This window comes from Phocoena phocoena, chromosome 1 (assembly GCF_963924675.1).
Source record: "Phocoena phocoena chromosome 1, mPhoPho1.1, whole genome shotgun sequence".
NCBI classification, from domain to species: Eukaryota; Metazoa; Chordata; class Mammalia; order Artiodactyla; family Phocoenidae; genus Phocoena; species Phocoena phocoena.
The window spans coordinates 168,205,089-168,217,056 of NC_089219.1; the positions used below are offsets into that span (position 1 = coordinate 168,205,089).

The window sequence follows — 11,968 nt, forward strand, 5'->3', positions numbered from 1 at the left end:
TGAACTAACCCTAATCCCAAGCCTGACCTCAGCCTAATTCTCTGCGGGATTGTCCACCAGGGCCACCCGTGTCCCAGACATGTGGAGAGCTCAGCGGTTGGAGGGGGATGACTCATCGGAAACACTCATCCAGTTCAACCAAGACGTTTTCTTTCTTCCGAGTATCTTGTGAGTTCAAGTCTGAGATGCTCCCGGATTCGCACTATTCCCGGAACAGAGGCTTCCAGTCTGCCCAGGCAGCTCCCACTAGCGGACAAACGACACCACACTGGTGGCCACTCCGAACGGGGCGGAGTAGGCAGCAGCGAATCCCTGCAGGCCGACCACGATGTAGCGGCATCCTTTGGTGATAACCTTCCCAACGTTCTGTTTTAGGAACAGAAGAGAAAAGCAAAGGGTTAGGCGAGGCAACTTTGAAATCTTCCATGCACAATGGTGCCATACATAAAGAATCATTTCGCCTCATTTTCCCAGGGCAAATGAGCCAGCTAGCATTTTCTCAGCTCTCCGGTGTCCCACACCCAACCCCATCATACGAACACTCGGGGACTCAGCACAGACATCGGCACCTTGAAAAGGTCTTTCCAGCCCCGCGTGTTTCCAGATCATTCAGCGATCTTCTTGGAAACAGCAGTGAAGCTGCTACTTTTTTTTTTTTTTTTTTTTTTTTTTTTTTTTTTTGCCGTACGCGGGCCTCTCACTGTTGTGGCCTCTCCCGTTGCAGAGCACAGGCTACAGACGCGTAGGCTCAGCGGCCATGGCTCACGGGCCCAGCCGCTCCGCGGCATGTGGGATCTTCCCGGACCGGGGCACGAACCTGTGTCCCCTGCATCGGCAGGCGGACTCTCAACCACTGTGCCACCAGGGAAGCCCGAAGCTGCTACTTCTAAAATCAGACCAGTTTTGTTGTATTTTTTTAAACCAAAGCCCATTCTCTTCTGTTCCAGCTAAGTTACTGGCTCTGCTGAAGGCTGGGTCGAGAGTTTTCCGTCATTCACCTGATCTGAAAGCCCACCCAGTCCTCCCTCTGCCTCCAGGGCACACCCCTTTCTGACCCACATTTGTGTCTTTAAAATCTCCTACTGTTCTGTCATTGCTGCATCCACGGAAGTCTTGGTTCCCAATACAATTCTACACTCCTTGAGGGTAACGACTGGGCCTTTCTTTCTTGGTATCCACTCTCCCTCCTCCTTCTCTTCAAGGCCTGGTGCTAGACTGAGGGCATCCAAGGGATTCAAGTGGAATCGCAACAGAAAAATGAAGACCACCACCACCGACTAAAACTGACTGTGCTGCTGCCCCTCCCCCTTTCTCTCTCCACCCCCAACTTCCGTCATCCTTCTCCGTGACGACAACATCCATGTAGGTGACCTGGACATCATCACACATCTTGTCTCTACACCCTCGATTTTTCCAACTCCAATAACCACTTAAAATCCCTGATCACGGGGCTTCCCTGGTGGCGCAGTGGTTGGGAGTCCGCCTGCCGATGCAGGGGACACGGGTTTGTGCCCCAGTCCGGGAAGATCCCACATGCCTAGGAGCGGCTGGGCCCGTGAGCCGTGGCCGCTGGGCCTGCGCATCCGGAGCCTGTGCTCCGCAGTGGGAAAGGCCACAACAGTGAGAGGCCCGCTCCCTGATCACAATCACAAACCTGCCTTTGACTTCCAACACTGCATGGCCAGCCTAGTCTGTCAGTCCAGTAGGCTGACTGTTCCTCTCTCCCAGATATTATTTCTTACCTTTTCCTTTCTCCACAAGCCTCTCTGCCCCCAATGCACACAGAGAAACACACACAGTGTCCATACCCTCATTAGATGATCCCACTTCATCTCCCACTGACTCAGAAGTCATTAGGGAACCCGTTCATCCTCTACCACTGTCTACACCTGCCCCAGCTTCTCCTCCCACCTTGCCGGTGTCCCAGTAGAGAAAATGGCCCTCTTCCCCCAAGGCCACTCCCTTGACACTTGCTGTTGGTACCCTCTCTCACCTTGCCCCCAGCTTTCCCTTCTCCAATATCACCATCCTCTTCCTCCCCATTGCATCATTCCTACCAGCTTACAGATACGCTCTGCTGTCCCTCTGACTCCATACCCTTCTCTAGGTCCTGCCTGGGTCTCTGCTCTCCTTCTCGGCAAACCAGTGGAAAGCGCCATCTACACACACAGCTTCCACTTCCTCCCTTCTTATTCCCTCTTCCTCAACCCTGACCATCCAGGACTGCTTGGTCATGGCCGTCTGCCACCGCCATGCTGCCTGAGCCAATGAGCATTTTTCTGTCTTCCCCCTGACTCTCAACAGCTTTGGACAAACTTCATGAAACACTCATTTGGCCTCTGACTCCATATTCTCTTGGTTTTCCCTTACCTCACATAAAGCCCCTCCTCAGCTTTCATTTTTTTAAATAATTTTTAATTGAAATATAGTTGATTTAAAATAGCTCAGGTGTACAGTAAAACGATTCAGTTATTCATATATATATACATACATGTATCTATCCTTTTTCAGATGCTTTTCCATTATAGGTTATTACAAGATATTGAATATAGTTCCCTGTGCTATACGGTAGGTCCTTGTTGTTTATTTATTTATTATTATTATTTTTTAAAGAAGATGTTGGGGGTAGGAGTTTATTTTTTTATTTATTTTGGCTGTGTTGGGTCTTCGTTTCTGTGTGAGGGCTTTCTCTAGTTGTGGCGAGCGGGGGCCACTCTTCATCACGGTACGTGGGCGTCTCACTGTCACGGCCTCTCTTGTTGCGGAGCACAGGCTCCAGACGCGCAGGCTCAGTAGTTGTGGCTCTCGGGCCTAGTTGCTCCACGGCATGTGGGATCTTCCCAGACCAGGGCTCGAACCCGTGTCCCCTGCATTAGCAGGCAGATTCTCAACCACTGCGCCACCAGGGAAGCCCCTTGTTGCTTATTTTATAAACAGTGGTGTATATCTATTAATCTCAAATTCCTAATTTATCCCTCCCCCCTCCCTTTCCCCTTTGGTAAGTTTGTTTTCTATGCCTGTGAGTTTATTTCTGTTTTGTAAATAAGTTCATTTGTATCACTTTTTTTTAGATTCCACATATAAGTGATGTGATATTTGTCTTTGTCTGACTTACTTCACTTAGTATGATAATCTCTAGGTCCATTCATGTTGCTGCGAATGGCATTATTTCACTCTTTTTTATGACCCTCCTCAGCTTTCTTTCCCTTCTACCAAACTATAAAATGTTGGAGTTGTTCAGTACTGTTCTTTACTTTTTATTTAAAAAAATATTTTGGGCTGGAATCTCTCTACAGGTGGTCTCATCCATTTCTAATGACTTTAAGAATTCCCTGTATGCTGATAAATCCCATATTTATATCTTCAGCTCAGACTCAAATATTCAGTTCTCTACTTGAGGGCTCTACTTTTTGAGGCCTCAAGATCCCTCTGGCATACACTCTTCCTTGCTGCAACAAACAGACAGATCTAACTTGGACTGGCTACTAGTGCATTCCTAGAGGCCTCTGGCTACCAGGCTTCAACAAGAAGGATGCACCAAGGAGTTAATTTATCCATGATTATACAGCTGGTACGAGGCAGGGCTGAAGTTCAATCCCAAAGAAATCTCACCTCAGGGCCTGTGTCCTTACTCCCCACACACACTTCCCTTCTTTAAGGAAGGCAGTATGTAACCTTGCAATTGATTGCTTGCAGCCTGGGCTTAAATCCCAGCCCAATCGCTTATTTAATTTTCACTGGCCTCAGTTTCCTCACCTATAAAATGGGCATATTTAGTAACCACCTCATTGGGTGAAGAGGCTTAAAAAGGTTTACGCAAGGAAAGCCCTTAGAACAGTGCCTGGCACCAAATGCAGGCAGTAGGACTGGCCCCCCAAGGTCAGCTATCTTTATCGGAAAATAACCTTTGCCTCTTTTTATTCTACAGTAATTTACGTTTGTGGTGGTAATTTTGAAATCTAAGATATTTTGTTATCTGTTCAGGAAAGTTTCTTAAGACGGCACTTTCCTATGATTTCTGGCTTATGTCAGCTTTCAGAGACCTCAGAATAACAGAAGGAGGTCGTGCTCAGTACTGTATGCCCAGCATCCAGAAAGAGCCTGGTGTTTCCTTTGGTTGTTCTCAGGCCAAAGGAGAAGTTCTGGGAGAGGAAGGTCACTCTGATGGCCTCTTTAGACACTGATTCCCAGGACACTGCCTCGTCAACTTCCCAAGGAGACACTAGGGTGTGTGTTGGGAGCAGGGAGGCAGTGATGCTGCTAAGAGAAACATCTCTATAAATGTGTAATAAGATTCCGTGGGAGAATTTTACGTACCTGTTAGAAATAACAGCAACGACAAAAACTGTCGTCCTGGAGTAAGTATTAACAGTCCAGAGCATCCTTTATAAGCCAAGCCCCTAGAATCATGGATGGCCTGCATTAAACTTGACATTTTGGGTATTTGTACACCCATTTCCCTCAGCCTCCTATTTTAAAAAACTGCTTGTCACTTCATCTTTGCAAATGAGAAAAAAAACGTTACTAAAATAGCTCATTAGCTAGAACACAGTCAAAACACAGATTTGAGAGATGTGATGCAAAGAAATGTAACATAGCATCGACCATTTCAGTGTCACTGGAGGGAGCAGATCCTGAAATCTTTTGATCTGAGTAGAGTTTCAACCCATATAATCTCTCAGAGGGGCGGAGGGGCCTGGGGGATCATGGGACAGTGTGGTAGGTTGAATAATGCCCTCCCCTCAAGATGCCCATGTCCTAATCCCCAGAATCTGTGAATATGTTACCTCATATGGCAAAAGGGACTTTGTGGATGTGATTTAATGAAGGATCTGGAATTGGGGAGACTACCATGGATTATCCAGGGGGTCCCAATCATTAAAAGGATTCTTTTTTTTTTGCGGTACGCGGGCCTCTCACTGTTGTGGCCTCTCCGGTTGCGGAGCACAGGCTCCGGACGCGCAGGCTCAGCGGCCGTGGCTCACGGGACCAGCCGCTCCGTGGCCTGTGGGATCTTCCCGGACCGGGGCACAAACCTGTGTCCCCTGCATCGGCAGGCGGACTCTCAACCACTGTGCCACCAGAGAAGCCCATATAAGGATTCTTGTATCTTTATAAAGATCCAAATAAAGACGACCACCCTTACAGAAGGGAAGCAGGAAGAGTTGGCGAGAAGGCAATGCGGTGCCAGAAGCAGAGAGACAGAGAGAAAGAGACTTGCAGATGCTGTGCCACTGGCCCTGAACATGGAGGAGGGGACCTCTGGAAGCTGAAAAGAGCAAAGAAAGGGTTTTCCTCTGGAGCCTCCAGAAGGAACCAGCCTGTTGACTGTAGCTCAGGGAAGACGACTTTTAGCCTCCAGAACTGTAGAATAAATTTGTGTTGCCTTAAATCACTATATTTGTGGTAATCTGTTACAGGCAAACTAATACAGGGAGTGAGGCTTTTCTGGGGGTTCCCGGGTAACCACAAAGATGTCGGGGATTCCCTGTCCCCACCCCCGGTTTCCAAAAGGGAACCAGCTCTCAACAAAGATCTCTTTCCCCCAAGTATAAAAATCAAGCCTTTCCTTGTGAAATTTGGTCAGGACCCAGGCACAAAGCTGAGGTGGGATGTCAGCTACAGAAGCTGATTTTTTTCTGAGTTAGAGCTCATTAAAAACTGATCAGAGAAGAAACAGTCATATGCGACCTCTCCTCCATCCCCTTAGATAACAGCCAACAACAATGACAGGACCCTCGCCATATGCCAGGTACGTTCCAAGACCTGTACATGGACTACACTCATTTACTCCTTACCACAGCCCTAGTATTAACCCATGTGACAGATGAGGAAACCGAGGCAGAGAGGAGAGCAGAGCTCAAGGTCACACAGCCAGTAGGAGGCTGAGCACAGCTGGCGCCTGGCAGTCTGGCTCCAGGGCCCCTGTCCTAACCCCTTACTTAGACGTGGGACATTTTTCTTCCTCTTGAGCTCAAGGTTATTCCACACCCTGTGTCTCCCTTCTCCAACCCCCTCCTAGCTGCCCAATTAATAAAATTTAATAACTTTCCTTATCTGCGCTTCTCCTTGTGGCTCTCAGAGGTGCCTGGGAAAGGCGACTTCCTATTTGAAGCTAAGTTTGGGGTTTGGTTCCCTCACCCTCCTTCTCCCTCCACCCTAACTGCTTTTGAGCTGGCAGGGGCCAGGGGAGACTCCTGACTCCCAGCTCTGCTCTCCAGCTGTGTGGCCTTCAACAAAGAGCTTAACTTCCTGAAACTCCAGTTTCCTTCACTGCATAATGGGAGTCCATGGCTTTCTAAGGTCGTTGAGAAGATTCAGGGTAACTGTGCCTCGTATGTGCACCAGAGCACCCGGCAGCCTGTAAGAGCACAGCAAACCCACACACTTTCCCCTTCCCTGCACCCAGAAAACAGCACTTTCCCAGCAACTCCTGCCCATCTGAACACTCACATCATTACTTAAAAATCAACTGGGGAGGGGCTTCCCTGGTGGCGCAGTGGTTGAGAGTCCGCCTGCCGAAGCAGGGGACACGGGTTCGTGCCCCGGTCCGGGAAGATCCCACATGCCGCAGAGCGGCTGGGCCCGTGAGCCGTGGCGGCTGAACCTGCACGTCCGGAGCCTGTGCTCCGCAACGGGAGAAGCCACAACAGTGAGAGGCCCGCGTACCGCAAAAAAAAAAAAAAAAAAAAATCAACTGGGGAAAAAAAAAAAAAGCTAGGGCTTTCCTGGGGCACAGTGTTTGAGAGTCCGCCTGCCGAGGCAGGGGACACGGGTTCGTGCCCCGGTCCGGGAAGATCCCACATGCCACGGAGCGGCTGGGCATGTGAGCCATGGCCGCTGAGCCTGCGCGTCCGCCACGGGAGAGGCCACAACAGTGAGAGGCCCGCGTACCACAAAAAAAAAAAAAAATCAACTGGGGCCACTGACTGCCAAGAGTCCCAGGCACCCAGCCTTTCGAGCCCAGAGGTTCCTGCCAGAGACTGGACCCAGCACAGCATTGGGTCGACCCTGCTTGGGGCCAAGGGGCAGCAGGGGAAGGGGAACCTATCCTAGGACAGTTCACAAAAGCCGAACACCTTTCTTTAAATAGAAGCAGGAAGGGACTTGGGTGAAGGATTTGAGCGGTTAACAGATAAAAAGGAACTTTATTCACCCTTCCTTGAAGGGTTGAGCTATTTGCAAGTCATTCCTTATTCCAATGGCCCAAGTGCAATAAAATTTCACCTGGTGACCAAAGCAGGGAAAGTCACCTCCCCACATTTCTAGCGGAGACATGGCTATTCTCATGGATTTTCAACACAGAAGGGTGGACCATCTGCCTCCTCCATGTTGGAGCTTAGATGTCGACCTTCTTGGTCACCGTCAAGAAAATGGAAGTTGAAGGGCAGAAAGGGCACATCCAACTCCGACGTGACAGCGTCCTCGCCTGGCCTCCTGGTCTATTGAACTAGCATGTAACACTCACTCCAGAGCTCTCACCTGCCTCATCTCTGCTAGCACTCTGCCCTCCGCCTTGGATGCCACCCCTTCTTTACCTGGTGAAATTCTTTTTTTTTTTAGGTGAGGTGAAATTCACATAATGTAAAAATTAACCATTGTCAAGTGAGTAACTCAACGGCATTGAGCACATTCAGTGTTATGCAAGCACCACTTCTACCTACTTCCAAAATATTTTCACCATCCCCAAAGGCAAACCCACACGCATTAAGCAGTCGCCCTGCATTTCTCCTTCCTTTCAGTCCCTGGCAACCACCCATCTGCCTTCCGTCTCTCTGGATTTACCTATTCTGGATATTTTATATAAATGGAATCATAGATTCGATATGTGACCTTGTGTGTCTGCCGTGTACTTCCTTCCTTTTAACGGCTGAATAGTATTCCATTGTGTGTATGAACCACATGTTGTTTATCCATTTATCAATTGATGGACATTTGGGTGGTTGCCACTCTTTGGCTATTGTGAATAACGCTGCTGCGAACATGTACATATATATTTGTTTGAGTATCTATTTTCAATTCTTTTGGGTATGTACCTAGGAGTGGAATTGCTGGATCATATGGTCGTTCTGTGTTTAATTTTTTGAGGAACGGCCAAATTGTTTTCCACGGCAGCTGCCCCATTTTACACTTCCACCAGCAATGCACAAGAATTCCGATTTTCCACATCCTCACCAACACTTGCTGTTTTCTGTTTTCTTTCTCCCTAATAATAGCTATGCTAGTGGATGTGAACTAGTACCTCATCATTAACCTGTGAAACCTTGACTCATCCTTCTGTGCCCAGTTTCCATGTCATCATTGATCTGAAAGCTTCTCTGACTTTACAACCTCATCCCTGAAGATTAACTGCTGAGGCTCTTCCCATGCGGCTCCATGGTGGTGCCCCATACGGCAGCGTCTCCCTGGGAGGCTGTGGCCTCCTCTGGGGCAGGACTGCATCCTATCCATTTCTGTGTCTCTAGTGCTCAGCACATAGTGAGAACCTTCAAAGCATCTTCAGCTCAGCCAGCCTCTGAGCTGAGATTTCCACATTATCAGTTCACCAACTGAGAGGCAAAGGATGGATTTTTTTTTTTTGCGGTACGCGGGCCTCTCACTGCTGCGGCCTCTCCTGCTGCGGAGCACAGGCTCCGGATGCGCAGGCTCAGCGGCCATGGCTCACGGGCCCAGCCACTCCACGGCATGTGGGATCTTCCCGGACCGGGGCACGAACCCGCGTCCCCTGCATCGGCAGGCGGACTCTCAACTACTGCACCACCAGGGAAGCCCGATGGCTTTTTTTTTGTGTGATCAGCTGGGACCAAGAAGAAGAAGAATTCGTCCTAGCATGACTCTAAGCCTGAAAGGCCCAACTTTATAGTTTTTATTATTATACTATACCACTGCCTGCTTGTTTACTGCTCCCAAAGCTGCTGACATACCTTTAAAGAAGATGATAAAGCTAAGTTTCTAGGTGTGGCGACGTCGGTTTCAGGTATGATAAGAGGTCACCGGAGGACTGGATAATATATCAGATGGGGCCCCTGCCCTTTGGCCAGGATAGAATGAGTTTTGTGATTATCTTCTGGGTGGCCTTGTCCAGTCCCAGGGACCAGAGGCAGCAGTAGCTTCAAGCGTTTCCAGGCCAAAGCACCTGGGAACTGCTTTGGGGCTTTGATCTCTAGGGAGGAAACTACCATTTTGTCCCATATTCATATTACCTCTCTCTCTCCCTCTGTCTCTCTCTCCCACCCACCCCACAAGTGAATACTTACGGAGTGTTGAGCTCCCAGGCCCTGGAAATCACCTTGAGAATATTGGGAGACATAACCCAAACAATTCTCAGCTAGTAGGATATCCTCGAGAAGGCGTTGCGGGAAAACAGACAAACTGGGCTGTACCTCCCTGCTTTCCAACTGGGTCACCTTCTACAAGTCACCTAACCACGCTAATCCCTCAGTATTCCCGCTTTTAAAATAGGGACACTGATTCCCGTCCTACCAACTACACAAGGGAGTGGGAAGACACACCTAGGACAAGAACCACCTGGGTAAGCGACCCCTTGGGAAAGTTACCCACCCGCCAGCATCGGGATAGCCGTGGAGCGGTGCGCAGGGAAACCTCTGATTTAATGTCTATCACTCCCCGCAGCTCACTTTCCCCTTACTGCCCAGTTCACAGAGTGAGCAGTCTCGGGGCTCCAGGAGCGAATGCCGGGAAGGGGGTGCTCGTGGGAGGCCGAGGGGGTGCAGGGCAGCGCAGAGAGGCTGAGACCGTCAGACGGTGGGGAGCCGACTCCAGCTCTAGGGCGGGCGCCCCGCGCTCCCCGACCTCCAAGGGACAGTGGCGGCGGTGGGATGCCTACCTTGCCGTACTTCTTCAGTTTCTGCCGGTACCTCTTCTTGGGCTTCTCGTCCGGCGCCGTCTCCTCCAGCGGCTCGTACCGCTCGGGGAGGACCGCGAGGTGCACCCTCCGCGCGCCCCGGGTCCCCGGGCGCTGCTCGCTCGCCCCGCTCTCCGCCGCCTCGGCCCCGCTCTCCAGATGCTCCAGGATAGCAGCCGCCTCCTCGTCCCCCTCCGTCCGCCCTCGCCCCCGGGCGAGGGGCCTGCAGCGCGGGAGACTGCTCGCCGCCTTGCTTCGGAGCCTGGCCCCCACCGTCATGGTGCCGCGGGCCCTGCGGCTGAGGTCGGTGCACGAAGACACCAACCTTTGCGCCTAGCCTGCGCCTCCACCCCCGCCGCCCGCCCTTGCCCAGCCCGGCCCAGCCCGGCCCAGTCCGGACGGGGCGGGGGGGCTGGGGGAGAGGTGGATGGGAAACTTGGGATCGCAGCGCCCCCTGGCTCTAGGATGGCGGCGGCTCCACCCAGGCCTGGCTTTCTGGTGGTCGGGCCCAGCCGCCAGCATCCCATCCTCTGGCCAAAGGAGTGAGGGATGCTCCAAAGCTCAATGCACAATGAACACGCAAAGCACGTTCAACCACACTTGCAACGAAATAAGTGAACCCCAAATAGTGAGACTTCCTTTGCACACGTGCAAGCTGGCAGAGATGATGAGAGATGATGATGATGGTGATGATGGTGATGAAAAAGACGACAGTAATAAAGATTATACTCAGACTTCCCTGGTGGCGCAGTGGTTAAGAATCCGCCTGCCAGTGCAAGGGACACGGGTTTGAGCCCTGGTCCAGGAAGATCCCACATGCTGCAGAGCAACTAAGTCCCTGGGCCACAGCTTCTGACCCTGCCCTCTAGAGCCCACGAGCCACAACTACTGATCCCGGGAGCCACAACTACAAAGCCCGCGTGCCTAGAGCCCGTGCTCCACAGCAAGCGAAGCCACTGCAATGAGAAGCCCGCGCACAGCAAGAAAGAGCAGCCCTGACTCCTCTCAACTAGAGAAAGCCCACGCCCAGCAACAAAGACCCAACGCAGCCAAAAATAAATACATAAAGAAACTAATCTTTTAAAAAAGATTATACTCAATGCTGGTGAGGGTATGGTGAGAGGATGGTTATAATACAATATTCATGGGTCGCAAACTGGAGACAGGCTTTTGCAAAGGCAATCAGCAAATATTTATCAAGAGTTCTGAAAAACGGCCATACCTTTCTAGGTGCCTATGTTAAGGAAACATTCAGAAACACAGAACAGTGTGTCCACGGTGTTAATCACAGTCTGACTTCAGCGAAAAGTTGAGGGAAACCAATGGGGATGGGCAGGTGAAATTCTGGTGCAAGCATATGATATCATACGAAGTAATCATTAAAATCACGATTTTCAAGAATATCACTCTGGGGGAAAAAAAGAGAATATCACTCTGGTAGATATGCATTCTCAGGTCACTGTGAATCTCAATCTGTTTGGGATGCCTTACTTTCTTATGTGGGTAAGTATCTTTTAATTCTTGGAAACTTAGAGTTAAGTATAAAATGATGTGTTATTATTTCATTAATATTTTAATACTATTAAAATGTGTGATATGTTTAAGAATGATTTGGTTATACTGCTCTAAGTACATAAAATAGTCATAATTTAACATATTAGAATATCAAAAATTATTGGTGATTTCAACATAAAATGTAAAATCAAGTAGTTTACTTAGACTTATAAGTTTAACTTGAAAGGAATACAAAAATAAGTTAATTTACTGTATTTATAAGAATTACATAGTCCTGTACATAGTTGAAGTACTTGAAAAGAAAATCACGTATATTAAATTTATAAAAGTCACTTAAAATGTTTAAGATAATTAAATTAAGTGAATGATAAAACCCCTTACAGTGACGGTTAAATTCTATTAGGTTTGTAAATGAAATAAAACAATACTGAATTTAAAAGCTATGGGAAGCTTGACTTGTGGATTTGCAACTTTACTAAAATAACTATTAACTTATAAACAAAAACAGACCCTAACCGTCCTTTTTCTATGTGCAAAACTGACTTCTGAGAACCCCCCAGATGACATAATAAATGGAGACATAGGTGG

At 49.2% G+C, this 11,968-nt stretch overlaps 1 protein-coding gene across 1 annotated transcript; it reads right to left on the bottom strand.

Moving 5' to 3' along the window:
* Positions 1–246: 246 nt before the first annotated feature.
* Positions 247–10,144, bottom strand: C1H1orf115 (chromosome 1 C1orf115 homolog). Its single transcript, XM_065897997.1, has 2 exons — positions 9,848–10,144; positions 247–366 (listed from the first exon to the last, which is right to left on the bottom strand). Exons 1-2 carry the CDS (start codon positions 10,142–10,144, stop codon positions 247–249), a joined length of 417 nt encoding a protein of 138 aa, XP_065754069.1.
* Between the last annotated feature and the right edge of the window lie 1,824 nt (positions 10,145–11,968).

Excerpts from the sequence above, each read along its gene's own strand:
- C1H1orf115 (XM_065897997.1), bottom strand. The coding sequence starts at position 10,144 with ATGACGGTGGGGGCCAGGCTCCGAAGCAAGGCGGCGAGCAGTCTCCCG. Across the intron at positions 367-9,847 it reads AACTGAAGAAGTACGGCAAG|AACGTTGGGAAGGTTATCAC; the intron begins GTAGGCATCCCA and ends TTCCTAAAACAG.